The sequence below is a fragment of the Rhopalosiphum padi genome, chromosome 2 (assembly GCF_020882245.1).
Source record: "Rhopalosiphum padi isolate XX-2018 chromosome 2, ASM2088224v1, whole genome shotgun sequence".
Lineage (NCBI taxonomy): Eukaryota > Metazoa > Arthropoda > Insecta > Hemiptera > Aphididae > Rhopalosiphum > Rhopalosiphum padi.
Genome location: NC_083598.1, coordinates 49,927,696 through 49,944,923, shown reverse-complemented (window position 1 = coordinate 49,944,923; position 17,228 = coordinate 49,927,696). Strand labels below are relative to the sequence as shown.

General features: G+C 26.5%; 3 protein-coding genes across 4 annotated transcripts in view; 1 reads left to right on the top strand and 2 right to left on the bottom strand.

Annotated features, from left to right (window-relative positions):
• Positions 1–7,657, top strand: part of LOC132922880 (vesicular glutamate transporter 1-like) — an 83,256-nt gene extending 75,599 nt beyond the window's left edge. Inside the window, exon 14 of the mRNA XM_060986603.1 lies at positions 651–7,657. Within this exon, the coding sequence (XP_060842586.1) occupies positions 651–857 (207 nt within the window). The 3' untranslated portion in view covers positions 858–7,657. The remainder of the gene's footprint in view (positions 1–650) is intronic.
• LOC132922881 (uncharacterized) overlaps positions 1–8,762 on the bottom strand; it is a 45,154-nt gene extending 36,392 nt beyond the window's left edge. The window contains exons 1-2 of one of the 2 annotated variants that reach the window (XM_060986606.1): positions 8,702–8,762; positions 8,463–8,495 (exon numbers count right to left, since the gene is read on the bottom strand). The gene's annotated coding sequence lies outside the window, so the exon portion shown is untranslated. Of the gene's footprint in view, positions 1–8,462 lie in introns of both variants that reach the window. The other variant, XM_060986605.1, reaches the window with a different exon arrangement.
• Positions 8,763–13,981: 5,219 nt separating this feature from the next.
• On the bottom strand, positions 13,982–16,931 carry LOC132920780 (UDP-glucosyltransferase 2-like). Its single transcript, XM_060983441.1, has 4 exons — positions 15,968–16,931; positions 14,743–14,962; positions 14,443–14,662; positions 13,982–14,355 (listed from the first exon to the last, which is right to left on the bottom strand). The coding sequence occupies exons 1-4, from the start codon at positions 16,808–16,810 to the stop codon at positions 14,070–14,072; spliced, it is 1,569 nt and encodes a 522-aa protein (XP_060839424.1). The 5' UTR covers positions 16,811–16,931; the 3' UTR covers positions 13,982–14,069.
• Between the last annotated feature and the right edge of the window lie 297 nt (positions 16,932–17,228).

The following is a 17,228-nucleotide window of genomic DNA, read 5'->3' as shown; positions in this document are numbered from 1 at the left end:
ATTTTTAAAGTACCTATAACTTCTGGGAAATAATAGTACGAAGCTATAATATCATTTAATAAAATGTTTTTTTAATTTGTTCAAATATTAGTCATTTGTTTTACTAAATAATATAATAGACTTACTTATTGTAATATAAAATATAAATAATACAATATATTACATTATTTTAAAATTATTTTTAATTTGTATATAAATTAACCGATTCTGGTATTGTCTTTCTCGAATTTTAACGATACATATATATTATATATATTAATATTTCTGTTATCGATTAGTGGCCCGATAGAATTGTAGCAATGGGTACAGCAGCAGACGTGAACTTATATTGCACTGTTATAAAATAAAACACATTAATACAACAACTAATATGGACAGAAAAAATGTATAGGGGAAATTAATGCTCGGAGGCAAATCATATCAAATCAATTCACCCCCTTTTAGTAGTGCTACGAAAAAAAAATAATAATAAACTGATGAGATCAACAACGTGTGTACATTATAATAATAAAAATATTGTATACGTTATAAGAAACATTTTTAATGGTATTCCGACACTTATTGGGACGTTTCAAATGTGTTGATTCAAAGCAGAAAGAAAAATCTATATGCATATTAAACATTATATTAATATGAAAAATGGTCGACAGGTGAACGTCGACAAGAAGAATAAGCTATCGTCGTACGGCTCAGTCGAACAGTCGTCGGGCAAGGGGTTCGTGAACGCTGGCCTGAACACCAAGAGCAGCGTTGGCGATACCGAACCAGCGCCGCCAACCGACAACCCAACAAATCCGTTCCTGGCCAAGCCCGCCGCTGCCACCGTCACCACCAATCCATTCGTTACGTCCGAATGATAACTTTGTATCTGTTTTGATGTAACGGATAATTCGAGTTCGGATCGCACTGTCGTGGCGTCGATTATTATCATTACACGGATATTATATAATAATATAATAATATTATATATACGTCGGTACTTCGCGAGCAATAATAATATGCGTAGTCTCGATTATGTTTTCTCTTGTGTAGTTGTTTTTTAGGTATTAAAATAATAATTAAAGTAGACAATAATATTATTACAATCGATTTCTCTCAGTCATATGATTTTGGTAATAATTATTGCGTAGTAATAATCATAGTAAGAATAATAATAATAGTATTATCGTACTCACTCATCTTTGCATCTATATTATACTGAATTATAATATTATAATATAATAGAACCTAGAACACGAATTTCGCGTTTATCGATAAAATTTAGTGTAAATCGTAATAAATATGCATTTATCGATGTTTCTTTATTTATTATCTTAATATTATTATAATATACTGTCAATTTCTTTTTATACGATATTGAATAATAGATACCGTCTTGTAACGGATGTTAAATAGGTATATTATTATACATATTATAATGTTTCATAAAGCTTTGTCGACTCGAAAGCACTCGGCCACAAAATGATAATAATAATAAGTAATATTTTAATATATTTTATAGTTTTATGAAAGTAGTAGGTACTTTAAATTATATCCGAAATTATGGTACTTACGTATAAGCCGGTATCTGATTTCTCACTATTTTCGAAAAGTATTTAACTCGACAAATATTAATATTAACAGTACGTAAAAAAATGTAATAATAATTATGAATTAAAAATGAAACAACATTATTCTAGTCGAACAAGCAAAATAAAAAATTAATTTCGTTTTTGAAGGAAAATTTGCAGTTCCAATAAAAATTTTATTAGTAAAAAGGTGGGCTTACACACTATTATGTCGTCGGTAATAATATGATGAATGTTGTTTATTTGTTCATAAATTCTTGGTCTCCTAGTTAGGTGTGACTCTGATGTTTAAACGCTCTGAAAATTTTACCAGTAGTGTAATTGATAATCATTTGGCCACTATAACTGGACGTCAACAGAATATTTTTTAACTTTATGATAATATACCTATCCGGTTACATGGTATGATATTTTAAAAAGTTAATCACAACTTTCAGTCAATTAAAATATTAGGATTTTAACACATTGTGTTAAATCATGGGCGACATCATGATAGAGTGTAAAGGCGCTTATTTAGAAATATTGTAATTTTTGTTAATGGTAGGTACATTGTATGGTCCATTTTAAAGTCAGACACTCATTATTTAAAAAACTATTTATGTTATTAAAAATATTTGTACATAATTTATGATCATCAAAAAATAAGATTGTTTAAAAAAAAAAATGAATATTTTTGAAAACTTTATTAAACGGCAACACGCATCTTATAATATTTAATCAAAAACAAAATATCTTATGTAGTATTTCGATACATAAAAATCAAATTTTGAACGTATAAGTTATGAGTTATACGAATTTCAATTTTAGATGAACGGATTAGGTGGTACAGTGGGTACTTGTGTAGGTATTCTTCAAAGTATTAGTCTACTACGTAACTTTAAATACAAATAACTAATAAACTACTTGCCAGAAATTTGGTTAATGGTTATTATTATACATGGAAATATTCTGTTTATGAATATGTAGATTAAAAATATATGTTGTCATTCAAAAGTGTACACTTAAGAATTATAATTTTTCAAAAAATGTTGTTTTTGTAACATTTCATCGATTATGTATGAAAAATATTTTCAAAAATGTGTTCTCTGAAATAATGAGTGTCTTACGTTAAATCGATCATTATGTATTCAGTATTGACATCTGTAGGAATCCGGTTAAGATATATATACCACTATTATAATTAGTCCTCTGAGAGAATAAAACCAGTATTCATGAACCACAGATTTATAAATCTGTGTCGTGAACACGACTATGAACCCTCTCAATATCTTTTATCGAGATATCTTGCTGGTGGGATCGCTATGAATGGCATATACCGGTAGACACATCGGTTGATAACGGTATTCTCTCCGTTGGCGGAATAATAATTTTTAATATAATTTTATTAATGTTATAATATTGCTACATAATAACATTAAGCATCATTATAATCCGCCGACAATATGTAAGTATCATAAATTCATAAATTACGATGACGACGTTCGCATAATATTGTATACTGTCAATTTCTATTTATACCATGTAATAATAGACACTATTCCATAAATAATATTAAACAATAATATTACGTTTTAATAAGCTTCGTCGGCTCAAATACGCTCGACCGCGTTTAATATATTATAATAATTATAGGTAGGTACTAGGTGTTAGGTTCTATAATAGGCGTAGGTTAAGTTAGACTTACTCGAACGGTTGTTATAATGCACGTTTTTTCTTCTAATACAAAATATTGTATTAATAATGTTTATTGTTTATTCTCGGTCAGAATCGAACGCGTGTTGAAAATGTGATCAGCAATAACGATGTCGATGCATACGAATATGCGTTAGGTGGGTGATATATCGAACGATCATCTGAAATTTATGAGTTGAGATTTTTGTCCGCCCACACAACGCGATAATTGTCCGGCTCGATGTTTAACTGACACTCATCGTGTGATTCGTAATAATTAGTAGTTACATAATATTATTATAAAACTATGCATAAGTAAAATGGTTGTATAGATTATAACGTCCCTCGTCTAGACGCGAGAACCGATCAATGGTTAGTGTGGCATTAGAGTAAGTGTTAATATGTTTTTTTAGCACGTAAATTAATATAGACTATACTTAAATACGAAATATTTTAATTTATAATATCTATAGATACTATAATATAGTTGTACTATTAATATGTCCATTGCATATTTCGTATGCGATGAAAGCCTTTTCGAAATTCGTCCTACTGTGATACAATATATTAACATATTGTTATACTACATATGCATGGCGCACGCGAGTCATGCCTATAACGGGGGCGAGTGCGCAATATATTTTTATTCCGATAAAACCGAAATGTCGGACTTACGACGATAATATGATATGTACGACGGATAACAGAATAACAATATAATGTTCTATTGCCCCCCCCCCCAAATTGTCTTGACTACAGCCATATTTAGATGAAGTTAAAGGTCGCAACAATTTCTTTTTTTTTCGAGTATTAAACGTTTTTTATTCATCCTTATAATTCCTTCTAGTTCTGTTATAGTTTTACTTAAAATCGATTAAATTATAAGATATTTTTAAAAGTTTTTTTTTGTAAAATATCAATTAAAATGTCATACTATGAAATACAATTCTGTTGATTTTTTTGCCGATTATTAATTAATGTATTATTTCGTAAACAAAGCCACTAATATATTTGAACATAATTTCCTCAATCAAGTGTTTTAAAAAAAAGTAGTTTAGGTCCGTCATACACAACACAAATATACTGAATCAATGATTCTCCAGATTTCACGTTTTCTATCGGTGATAACTATTAGGAAAACGATTGTTCACACGGACAAATACTACTAGTACATATTATTATTGTTCATCATCATACAAAATTTACACGCTGTAAAAATTAAAAACTAATACCTAACGATTTTCTCGATGTTCGATCTTAAGTAAAACAAAAAATTCTAAGATTTTTATAACAGTTCAGTTATGCACAGCGAATGTAAAAAATATACACGTGTTTGGTTGATTCGCCCCTTTACATGTATATTTTACCGTAAATGTGTGTGGTAACTGGTAAATACTTTTCACGCCCATGGGCCATGAACAATGGATATAGAATAATAATATTACAGAAATAGGTGGTATAATGAACCGTCAAATATTTCAAATGTCTCTTTTAGCTTTTAAATACCTAAAGTTAAAACAGATAATCTTTATTCATAGTATATTGTATCCATAATCAATATGAATAGTTATAAATACAGTTCAGGAATAAATAAGTTGACGTACCTTCTAGTGAAATAATTTAAACGCAGATGTCACTCGATTTAACCAAATTTTTAACGTACATTTATTAATCTTAAATAAATTCACCCCTATTGTTTTAGTTTTACGAAAACTTATAAGTTTAAAAATCATACAAATATTATGCTTATTATAGGTATACGTATTAATATTTATTATTATATATTATTGATATGAAATTAATTGTTTATTAAACGAATATTTGTAATTATTTTATAATGTATTAATAATATTAAAATATTATGTATTTATATATTATATTTATTTAAAACGGTTAAGAATTAATATTAATAATATACGATTAAGACATGAGATAGCTATTTCGGTAGTTATCTCAAGGCTGACACGACAATAAATTAGAATTAAGTTAGGTGTTAAGGAATTTGTTTTTTTTTTTGTTATTTTAATTTAAATTTTTTTCAGTTTATAGACTATATAGTCAATTGTATTGGTTTTGTATTTTATTAATTATTATTCTTCGTTGATTGGTTAGGTATTGTATTTCATTTTGTTATGCTTTTCGGTTAAAACAGTGTTCAGTTACACATTATATATTTCTCTCATAACTCTAAACACAACGATATGCCTTAATTCTGACAATAATAAGTCGACAATAAAATTATAATAATTAAACATTACGGACGAATTTAAATAGCACTCGTTATGTACACAAAAATGATGTTAAAGTCACGCACGAAAGATGGAAAAAAATTATTATAATACATTACCTCAATAAATATTAATACGCACTAAAAGAAAAATTAATAATATTTTCACACTGCACTAGTTACTCGAAAAGCACATACGAATAAGGTACGTGGACAATAACAATGAACGAAAATATATAATAATTTGTTATGTAATATTATAATATGATAGGCATAATTTTTTGTTATATATTTTTAATATAGGTACTTAATTAAGTGTAAATAATAATTTAATAATATAATGTTTTAAGATTTGTATGCCAGTTATATTATATTGTATAAGAACACTATTCGAGTTTAGACCATAACTGTAAGTTAACTTGTAAGTATAATAATTTAATAATTATGATTGTATTTTAGGCTAATCACAATAATTCTCGTATCGCTTGAAGTAAACTTTAAAGTATAGATGCTCCATGAGATAATTATTTGTTTTCTATTAATTGTTTCACGACAACGGTTTTTATCTAATAGTTGTTAAGATTCAAAATACGTATATATAATACTTATTGCATCAATAGTCGCATACTAGTATATAATGTGATGGGTAACAACTCATTCTTCGTTCTAAGCTAAATACTAATAATTCTATATAATATTTTAAAACAACGATATTATTTTAATAATATAGTACGATAATTGTAGGAGATTCGTTTTTATAAAATTTTCACGATAATTAAACATAATATACATAATATTATATTATTTATAAATTTGTAAATTAGCGAAGCCTTACTTAATTCTGTAGCGCAAAATAAGCGTACATTGAAATCCGTTATTTATCCTCCAACGTTGGAAATAATATTTCGTACCTATATACGCTTATACAGTAGCACTGGGCAGATTACAAATGATGGACACTGCGTTGTCTGTTATTAATTATTGTTCTGACCCTACTCCAGCAGACTACCATTTTAGATGATAGAACCTCTAGCTATTTGAAATTTAAATTTATAATTTTCCAAATTTCACCTATTTACGTATCAAACTTTAAATTTAATATCCATTTTTTTTAAATCACGGGAATTCTTGTGACCCACACCTCACGTCATCCGAAATTACGTCCCCGAGTACAAAACTGAATAATATTTATCATCGTACTGTATATCACGACGAATAAATAATATTAGTTACTTTATGATGATGTTATGTTTTTTTGTTATCTTACGTTTACGCAATAATTACTACGGATATTGCGATAAAAAAACCGATCGGAGAAAATAAGCGAAGACATTTTTCTATAATCATTAAGGACAATTATTATTCGTTTATTCGACTCCGATAAGTTTTGTTTTACTTATCATTCTAATTATATATATATTATTATCGTTATCGATATAAATACCTATAACATGTTACTCATAGGTAATATAATATAATAAAAGTATATTATAATCCGTTCTGTTTTCAACTAATTGTAACGGTATTATCATGTTGTTTACGAGTCGAATATATTTGTATAAGTTTTAAGGGGTTAAGACGTTTTATTTTACCATTATATTATTATTGTGCTTAAAAAAAAATAATAATAATAATTACCTATTATTATATTAAACACATATACAATTTAATATGTAAAAGTTTCGTTATACACACTTAGTACCTACCTAAAATATTTTACCATTCTTACAACTTAGCCAATTATTCGTTCAATTTAACTTTAAATGTATTTTAGCGTTTCAAGAATATTATGTATACTAATCCATTGTTCTTTGATCATAATAATAAAACGGTCACTATATTTTATTGTTGTTAACCTTTGTCTCCTTTTGTTGACGGCTATTACCCGTTTATACACCATTATATTGTAATAGTTTATTATAGATTCCATTATTATTATTATAAAAATTATAAATACAAATTTGTATCCAACGTATAATATTGTATTATTATTGATTTTATAATTCGATCAATTTATTCTAGTGTTATATATATATATACGTTTTCAGTCCTATTTATACAATTTAAAGTATATATTTAAGAAATGCCATTAACGATGTATAATTAATTTACATTTTAGTCATGTGTAACATTTTAAACATTTTGTTCCAACTCATAAAACATTAAATTAAACAATTTCGATTTTAAATGTTATTTGATTTTTGTACCAATATAACATTTCAGGTGTCTATATGTATAATGTATATTATACGTATTTCATCAATAGTGCCTTTTATCAAAAGATTATACGATTATGCATGTCGATATGCACAGCTGCGTCGTCAAGGCGTGCAGTGGTTGCGTACATGATTGCGTGTAACATAATATTAATGCGAAGAGTAAAGTCGAATTACACTCGAGACAGAAAAAAATAATATCGGAATTACACTCGGGTTTTAAAATAAAAAGTAATATTCATCTGATCATTACATAAAATCTATTTATTAACAAATACCGGTCAACAGTCAGTGGAATAATTTGCATTTTAAATTTATAAAATGTATAATATGTATTATTTTAATTTTAATAATTACACATTATACGATTAGGCTAGATTTTAAAAATATAATTATTTATTAATTTTTTCAATACGAATTTGTATTTAATTATTTTATGACATCGATAAACACAAATATATTTTAACGTTACATTGGAAATGTTTTGTTGAATTTTATGGTTAAAATTCGAATATATCAGTAGTATTTTAACTATAAATCGTAACCAAAGACCAAAATATATAGTAGGTAGAATTATAATTTATAAATTATATGAAATAATCGTATCGAATACAATTCCAATTACTGGTTTTTAATCCGAGTGCAATTTGATCGTTTAATAAGGTGTACAGTCCTCAATGAGTACTCAAATTAACAATCGATATTGATGTCGTACACTGAGTGATTTTTTTACACTTATTAGTATTATTTATTTCTATTATAAAAATATTTGGTACTTACTGCGTGAATGAGCGTTCAAAAGTTCTCGAATACCTAAAAAACATCAAATTAGCACATTTATGTTATAACACTTAAAGTACCTATAAATATATCTAGAACGAAACGATACAAAATGTATATTATAATATATCTTGATAATCAGGTCTTATATAGATAAAATTAAATACAACTGAGTTCGAGAAAAAAACGCAACCGAATTACATTTATAAGAATTTACTATAAAATATTAAAATAATTACAGTGCTAGTAAGTTAGATTAGCTAAATCCATTTAGTTTGTATAAACTGAACGTCCGTCCGTGCATATGTGAATATTATTGTTTTTTAAATGTTTTTCAATCCATTGCTTATCATTCGATTCGTGTTATTTTATCAATACAACTTTAACATGGTCGGTAATTAATTTAATAATTAGCTAGACTATACTTATCATACTCTTCATAAATAAATTTTAGACTTTGAACAAAGAGTGCAATGAATGTATTGGTTTTATAATGATGTATTTTTTATTATGTGTGGCCTGTAAACACGTTTTAGAGTAGAAAAAAATACTTTAATCTTTAACGTTAATGGTGATATTTATAGGAAAATTGGACCTAAATGATACTTTGTGTCTTATAGTGAAATAGGGGAAGAGAGCAAAAATAGAAAATTTTCAGTAAGATACATTTTGATATTATTCGGAAAAAACTGAATAAAAAACAGTGAGCAACTTGTATAAGGACTTAAGGAGGCCAATGATAAAAATGAGAGATAGAGAATAATTTAAAAATTAGATTATTAGTTAGGAAAAATGGTGCACAATATATTTTATATATAAAAAAATTATAACTAAATAATTAATTAATTTTATTATCTTTTTAATATACTTATTACCACACAATAGGTTAATATTGTGTCGTGTAATCTTTATACAATTTTTTTTAAATATAAAAATTTTTAAAAGCCACCCCAGGTGTATTCTTATGCCACCTGCCACTTGAGCCGGGCCTGGTTGTATAAATTAGATTATTAACATCTAAAAAAAGCTATTATTAAATATGTAATAGATAGATTATTTTTCTTATTCGTATATACTTTTGTCATAATATTTTTTTTTTTATTATTATTCTTTAGAAATCCATTTTTAAATGAACTCAATTGATAAAACCCAACCATCATTTTATTTATATTACCAGAGAGCAAATCATAATATTCATACCATTTTATTACTCTAAGAGTGGCCATAACAGTACAGTTTTCACGAACGCCATCGGTTCTCGCTTTACCCCCCCCCCTTTTTATCAATCTACCATGTCGCAGAAGGTTTTTATTTATTTTTGGTTTGATCTTTTTATTCATAGCTATGGAAATATTTTATTATCATGTCATAATTATAAACAAAATTTGTTGTGTAAAAAAACCTTTGTTTTACATTTAATCGCTTATATTATTCACATTTCATGTACTCCGACGTGTTTTGTTGTTTGTGTTGAAATAGTTTATGCACAACAAAAAAACCTGAATGTACCTATATCGTTCTACCATTGATTATAAATAAAAATTATTTATATTATTTATATTATTTAAATAAATAATTTCGTCTAAATTAAAACTTAGTGTCTAAAAAAAAAAAAAAAATTATTCAATATTTTTTATTTTATTGTTCCAATATTATTTACTTATGAGAAGTCGTGTAAATACCTGACATATTAAATTTCCAAAATGTTGATACAAAAAACAACATTTTTATGAATTTCTAATTATAAAATAATTCACTAATTTAATAATATTATTATTATATTATGGTATATTGGTATTTTTGTAACAAACCCGCACAAGGGCATCAATATTGCATACTTCAAGTGCCGTATGACATTTTTAATAGTATTTATTTGTCATTTTTTAATATAACGACAAGTAACAAACTTCTGTTTTTTATCACCACATACGCTCTTATGAGCTATAATGGTATATTATTATTAATACAAGTATGAAGTACGGAAATCATACTTTATTAACATATTATAAATAATTATAGGTATAAGTTGTTTTCCTATTTTATACTTAATCTACATAAATTTTGTTGTCTATAACATGAATCTGGTTCATATTATTTTATCATATTACTTCACAGTTGACAATATTCAATTGATAATTAATTAGAAAGATTACTAGACGAAATTTCTAATAAGTATTTGGATATAACTGCGTTCAATAATACGTATTATAATATTTTATCTATGTAATTATGGAGGATATGAATTGAAAGATTTTTTTTATTATTTCATTATTTGATTAACACAAAAATAATTAAAAGTATCAAATAAAAATAATAAAAATCACCTACACCTTTAAGCTTAGTTTGTGGTGATTTAAATAATTTAGTCATACTATATATCACTCATAGCAGACAAATAATATTCCAAAATACGTTTACTATTAAAGATTTCTATAATTTATTTGGTTCTTTGAACAGAAAATGCTTTGTAAAATTAATGTTTAAAAAGGTCTTACTATCATTTGTAGTGTATAGTGTAAATGATATGATTACGCGCATGGTATGTATATGTTGCCTCGTGTTTGAATTTAAGAAAAACTGTCGTGGCGACATTGTAAGAATTCGGTTGATTGCCATGCACTGTATTTAACTTTTATTTATTAAGTTTACACTAATTACTTTTTTTTATTCAGTATTTTGTATTCAAATACATTATTTCTTCTTATTATTTTAATACAGAATACATTGTTTGTATAAATAATATCAATGTGTTTTACTAGTAATGCTTGCAATAATTGTGCTATGTAACGTGCAATTTATATTTCGACAAAACCAAAATAACTAGAATGAGTGATTTTTATTTATTACTATGTAATATAATATATTGTAATATTTCAAATATTTGTATTTTCATAAAAATATGTACAATATTAAAAATAAATGCATCTCTTCTTATGAAACAAATTTCAAATAATATAGCGATTCATTATATTAAATTATAACGATAGACATTATTTATAAATAGCAACCCTCAATTATATTACAGTCAATTGATGTAAGCAACGATATACTTTACTTTGGAGTAATGTACTCTAATTATTAGAGTTATATTATATTGTATTTATTATTTAATTTAATATTTACTATATTGCGTTATATATTGTATACTATTTTTAGGTAGGTACCTATCTAAAAATCAAAAATTATGTATTCCAGTTAAAAGTACTTTAAAAATAACTACATTTTAATGCCTCCTAAAAATTACATTATTATTACATCATTTAACCGACGATATGACGTATACACATATCAACGAGAAAATAGAGTATACAAATGCGTAATAATTAATAGTCCTTAATCTATAATTATAGTCTGGTTTCTTTTATTATTTAAATTATATAATTCAATATAAATTACATTATCGTGATGTATAACTATTTTTCTATCACTATATTTTGTTGTCGATTTTTAATTTATTTATACTACCGAATCCAGTTATAGGTTTTTTGACGCTTCTTGCACATGGTTTGTTAGTATTTTGTACGGGGACGATAATGGTAAGAAGAAAACAGTTTTCAAAATAAAAATATCATAAAACAAACATTTTATTGGAGTATTAATTGTTTTAGAGCATAGTGATAACGACATTGAACGGGATCTGGACGTATTGGATTCTTTAATATACAATGAATACGGCACGTTCCAGTTGTGCTGTAGATTTGGATCTACTCTAATGATACTGTAGCGGGCTCTATTATTCCGAAATAGAATTGTGTTAGTATCAATACATTACACAAAAATCTTACATGTTAGTCAAGTATCTATATATTATTCTTTTTACGTGACCAAATCGGAATTTTAGGCATTATAATAATATACACCATAATTAGGTGTGCAATGGCTGTCATGATGTATTTTGTGGTCATATTATGTGATCGGTGTAAATCGTACGTGGAAACAAAATTGCCTAGTTATCTTATCGGGAGGGCTAATTAATGCCTAATGGGCGATTTCTTTTCGAAATCTACGGTACATCCTCAAAATATTGTCGTTTCATTGCACTTTTTGTTGTAGTAGCTTACGTGTACATGCCGATTTATCAACAGTCAGTTGTTTTTAAGTCTCAATAAAATTTCTAAATTTCTTTTTTTCTTTGTCTACTTGTAATTTATAGTAGGCTAATGATCTGTGACGTTGAAGCCTTACTTCAAATAAAAAAAAAAAAAATTATTATTATGTCTATATAGGAAGACGTGAAAATTAAATATAAATAATAATATTTATATTGAAATAAAACACAAATTCAAATGTTTTATATCAATATAAAAACTTTTTAGTTTATTACTATAATATTCAATGGTTCTGGGATTCTGGCACAAAATTCTAAAAGCACAGTCGCTAAGGTACATCTGAAAACTCTGTATTCCGATGACACAAATATTATAAATTACAATAGTTGTAGCTAATAGGTATACTACACTCGAAGTGTACGGTAAACCTATTATTGAATTTCACTCGTTGAAATACGAGCATAATTCAAGCATACGATACAGTAATATTGTCTATGTTTTAGTTAATTTAGATATTGAAATGAATAAAAACTTAAAAATGATACAGTTAAAAATATGAATTATCGAGGTGACGAAGATTCGGTGCTGTCGCTCATCCGAACACGCCATTTCTTGAATCATTAATTTATGTTGTGTAATATAATGTTTATGTATTGCTTAAATAATTATCTCTTATTTACATTTAATATTTATTAGTTTATTTTTATACAACACAGCTAGCTCTGATCTATGTTATAATATCACCAATATAATATAAATAATTTATTAATGTACATACGTGTTTTACCGACATATACGTTGCAAACAATTACCTATTTGATCAACAAAAAAAACTGTTATGTATTGTTAATGAATATAAAATCGTAGTACTATTTTCATATTATCATTATTAATATTGCATATTATTATTAATGCAATATCAATGATATGACAAGTACTTAAGAATGAATCAAAATATATACGTTGTTATATTCATTAACCCTATTAAGAAACACAATAAAAGCACTCTACACTTGAATGAAGTATCATTGAAATATATTTATTTACAATATGTGGTTATATTGATCACTTTTGATTTTTTTTTTATAGTACTCGTATTTCTACTCAGATAAGTGGTAATTGTGAACAGGATCAATGATGAATAAAAATTTCCTCATTATTATAAAATTTGAGATCTACAAAAAAAGAAAAAGAAAAAAAATTGATTTAATTTTTCTATCCAACAATGTTTTTATGTGAAAATGTGAATTTGATGCGAACACATATCCGATTTCTAGGTAATGAGTACATACAATGGTTTTCAAGTGGAATCGGGCATAAGCCATGTACCTTTCAATAGCACATTGTATATTATACTTTACCATCGGTTTGTGACTGGGGAATTCACTCATAGTTGTTATAGCAGCCGTGGGTAACATCTAAAAGTTCAATAGAAGTTATATCTGATAACACATGAACAAATTATGATAATTATTTTTAAATGTGTGTGTATTTGCTAGAATACACATTATTATAATGATTATATAATATTTTAATACTTAAAATCTGTAGCACAAACTTATTCCGATTTTGCTTTAACATTCAACAAATTTTTCAAAACATAATTATAAAAATACTTTATAAAGAAATATGTTGTAAATAAGCTAATAAAAATAAATACTATCATCACAGCGGCCACATCTAACAACATGTATTGGTACCAAGTTAGATTAATTGAGTGAGACATCAAATGCGGGGCACCTTTATGACGAATTATATATTCCGTCCAATATAGTATTGATTTTTCCGGGGACATCGGTCGGTTTTTGAATATATCGGAAGCGATTTTAGCGTTTCGCATATACCTTTAAAATACATTTTAAATTGTTATTAAAACCCTATTGAATTTAACATTTTAAATTGTTATTTTGTTAATGTAAATTTTTTTTTACTTTTCATTAGTTACTAGTTCTAATACATTTCTTAAAAATGTGTCCTTTTTCACGGATAAAATATCCATAGATATAGCCATTCCAGCATTAACCAAGTTGTCTATATTCCTTAGCTGATCGTAAAGTAAAGGAAATCCGAGAACCGGAACACCAGCATCCACTGTTTCGTATACTCCTGACAAACCTCCATGACTGATGAATAACTTTACTTTGGGGTGCACTTAAAATTAAAATCAAAATGTATAAACAACGTTCGAATCCGTATAATAGGATATAATTCGTTTGAATAGAAAACATTACATAGAATATCCCGCTGAGGGAACCATTTTCTTATCATCACATTTTTTGGTTTATTCAACATTTCTCCTTCAAATTTCCACAATATTCTCTGAGGAACTTGGGCTAATGCTTCCTTCAGATGGTTTAGAATATAATCAGGTATTGAAGATACCTTAATAGTTGAACCAAATGTGAACAGAATTACCCCATGTGGAGAATTGTCAATAAATTCTAATATATCCTAAAATTAAAACATATTTATATAATGTTTATTATATTCATTATTATAGCGAAGTTGTTTATTTTTGCATAAACAAATTTCGAATCTAAATTCAAACACCTAATATAATATCAAGACTAAAAACATTTCCAATATGTAATATTTCATAATATATAGGAAGAGTAATTATTATAAAATAATATGCTCTTATTACAAAAAAAAATAAAGAATATATTTTACACTTATGAATAATATTTAGGTAGTAAAAACTGAATAGTGTGGAAATAGCGGTTATGAAATTCAATTTTCTCAATACAGTAATACATTTATGAACTATAATAATTTCGTATTATTATAAAATTATTAACATGGCAAATATTGAGGTTTTGGTTTACATAATTTTAAATATTACACAAAACAATATTATTGATGAATATTCAGAATATTAATATTTTTCTACCTTTTTTTTTATTATTATTACAGCATACATTTTCAATTTTATATATTTAAAGTAGTGCTTTAGCATTTCATAAGAAACTCCCTGTTCCACTCTAATCCACTTATTGAAACTATTATATACATCATAGTTATTACCTAGTTATTTGACAAATTGTCATTCTAAATTAAATTTCTATGTCAAAAATCTCAACAACGAAAAACGTTGAATTTAGGAATATTAAATTAGAAATGTATGTTGTCATTCAAAAACAATATCATTTAAAAAATGGTAAAAAATATTTCGAAAAACATTAAGGTATATTATTAATGTTTTCCTTTAAACAAATCACATGATTTATTATATTCAAAAGATAAAATACTGTTAATACTATTAATTGTTATGTAAGTTTGTGTGCAGTGGCGTATATAGAAATTAATTTCAGGGTGGGTTAAAAAAAAAATTCCAATTAATTATACAATCAAAATCAATGCCCCTACCAACTATACATTTCAGGGGGGTTTTAACCCCTAACCACCCCCCTATATATGCCACTGCTTGTGTGTGTGTGTATATTATTTTTTACTTACATTTGGTATACTTTTTGGAGGTTTCAGATGTATGCCACCAACTTGTATAACGTTTTGTGGAAATGGTCTCGAAGCTTCACTTATAAAATGACTATTTAAAAATGTCAGAGACGGTTGAACTGTACTGTTTACAAAATCATATGGTCTATTGTTCGTATACTGTCTTATCCATTTGTCTAAGCTTAAAAGGATCATGCTATACCCCAATAATATGGTGTTTGAAAATCTTTGAACAAATGTCTTAGGAATAGCGTGATCAGCATATAAATGGGAAATTGTCGCTGGATTCGGGATGTCGCCGAAAATAGGACGTTCTGCGAATGTTACCATTGGCGATGAAACCAAATAAATTAAAGGCAGGTTTAACTTATTAGCCAAGTACACTTCGCAATCAAATCCAACGGTTTCAATAATAAGTACGTCGAAATTGGAATTTTGATTTTCTTCAATAATTTTCTTCAACTGAACATTTTTATATACTTTATCACACATATATGTACGATCAGATCTTACGAAATTGATTAGCGATATGGGATGTGCCCAGATATCCAATGCCTCGATTAAATCCATATCTATGAACACTGGTGCATGATCTTCAGATGTATCCACTTCTGTATAGTTGATTCGATCACCGTCGGGGAATGGTGTAAACACAGTAACATGATGGCCATTATTCGACAAAACACGAAGTACAGAACTAACATAATTCCAATGACTTCTACCGGCAATTGTTTCTATGGCTAATATTTTTGCTGCTTCCACTGGTAATATTCTCGAGCAGACATACGTGTAAACTAAGAAAATTGAAAATATATACGTGTGTAACGTATTTGGTCTCCTCATAATAGTTATACTGACATAGACACAAAAAATAAAAAAAATAGATATTTAAATATTGCAGTGAGTGTTGATAGAATATTTAACTGTTTCAGAACTAATTGTTTAGAATAAAAGAAGCGAATATTGATTAATAAATCAACATTATATAATATAAAAAAAACATTATACTTGTTTTGATAATTATTAATTGACAATAATGCTAATAGATTATTATATGTTATCTTATGTCAATATTTGTAGTTACTTACGAATAATGTACTACAATAATAATTAAGTAGGCATATTATAATCTTTATCTTTTATATCTTTACAATTAACATTGTATTTGTATTCATAATTCTTAACAAAAAAATCATGACATCATATTTTATATCTAGAGGTCGATAGATGTTTAAAATATTACATCAAGTGGATTCGTACT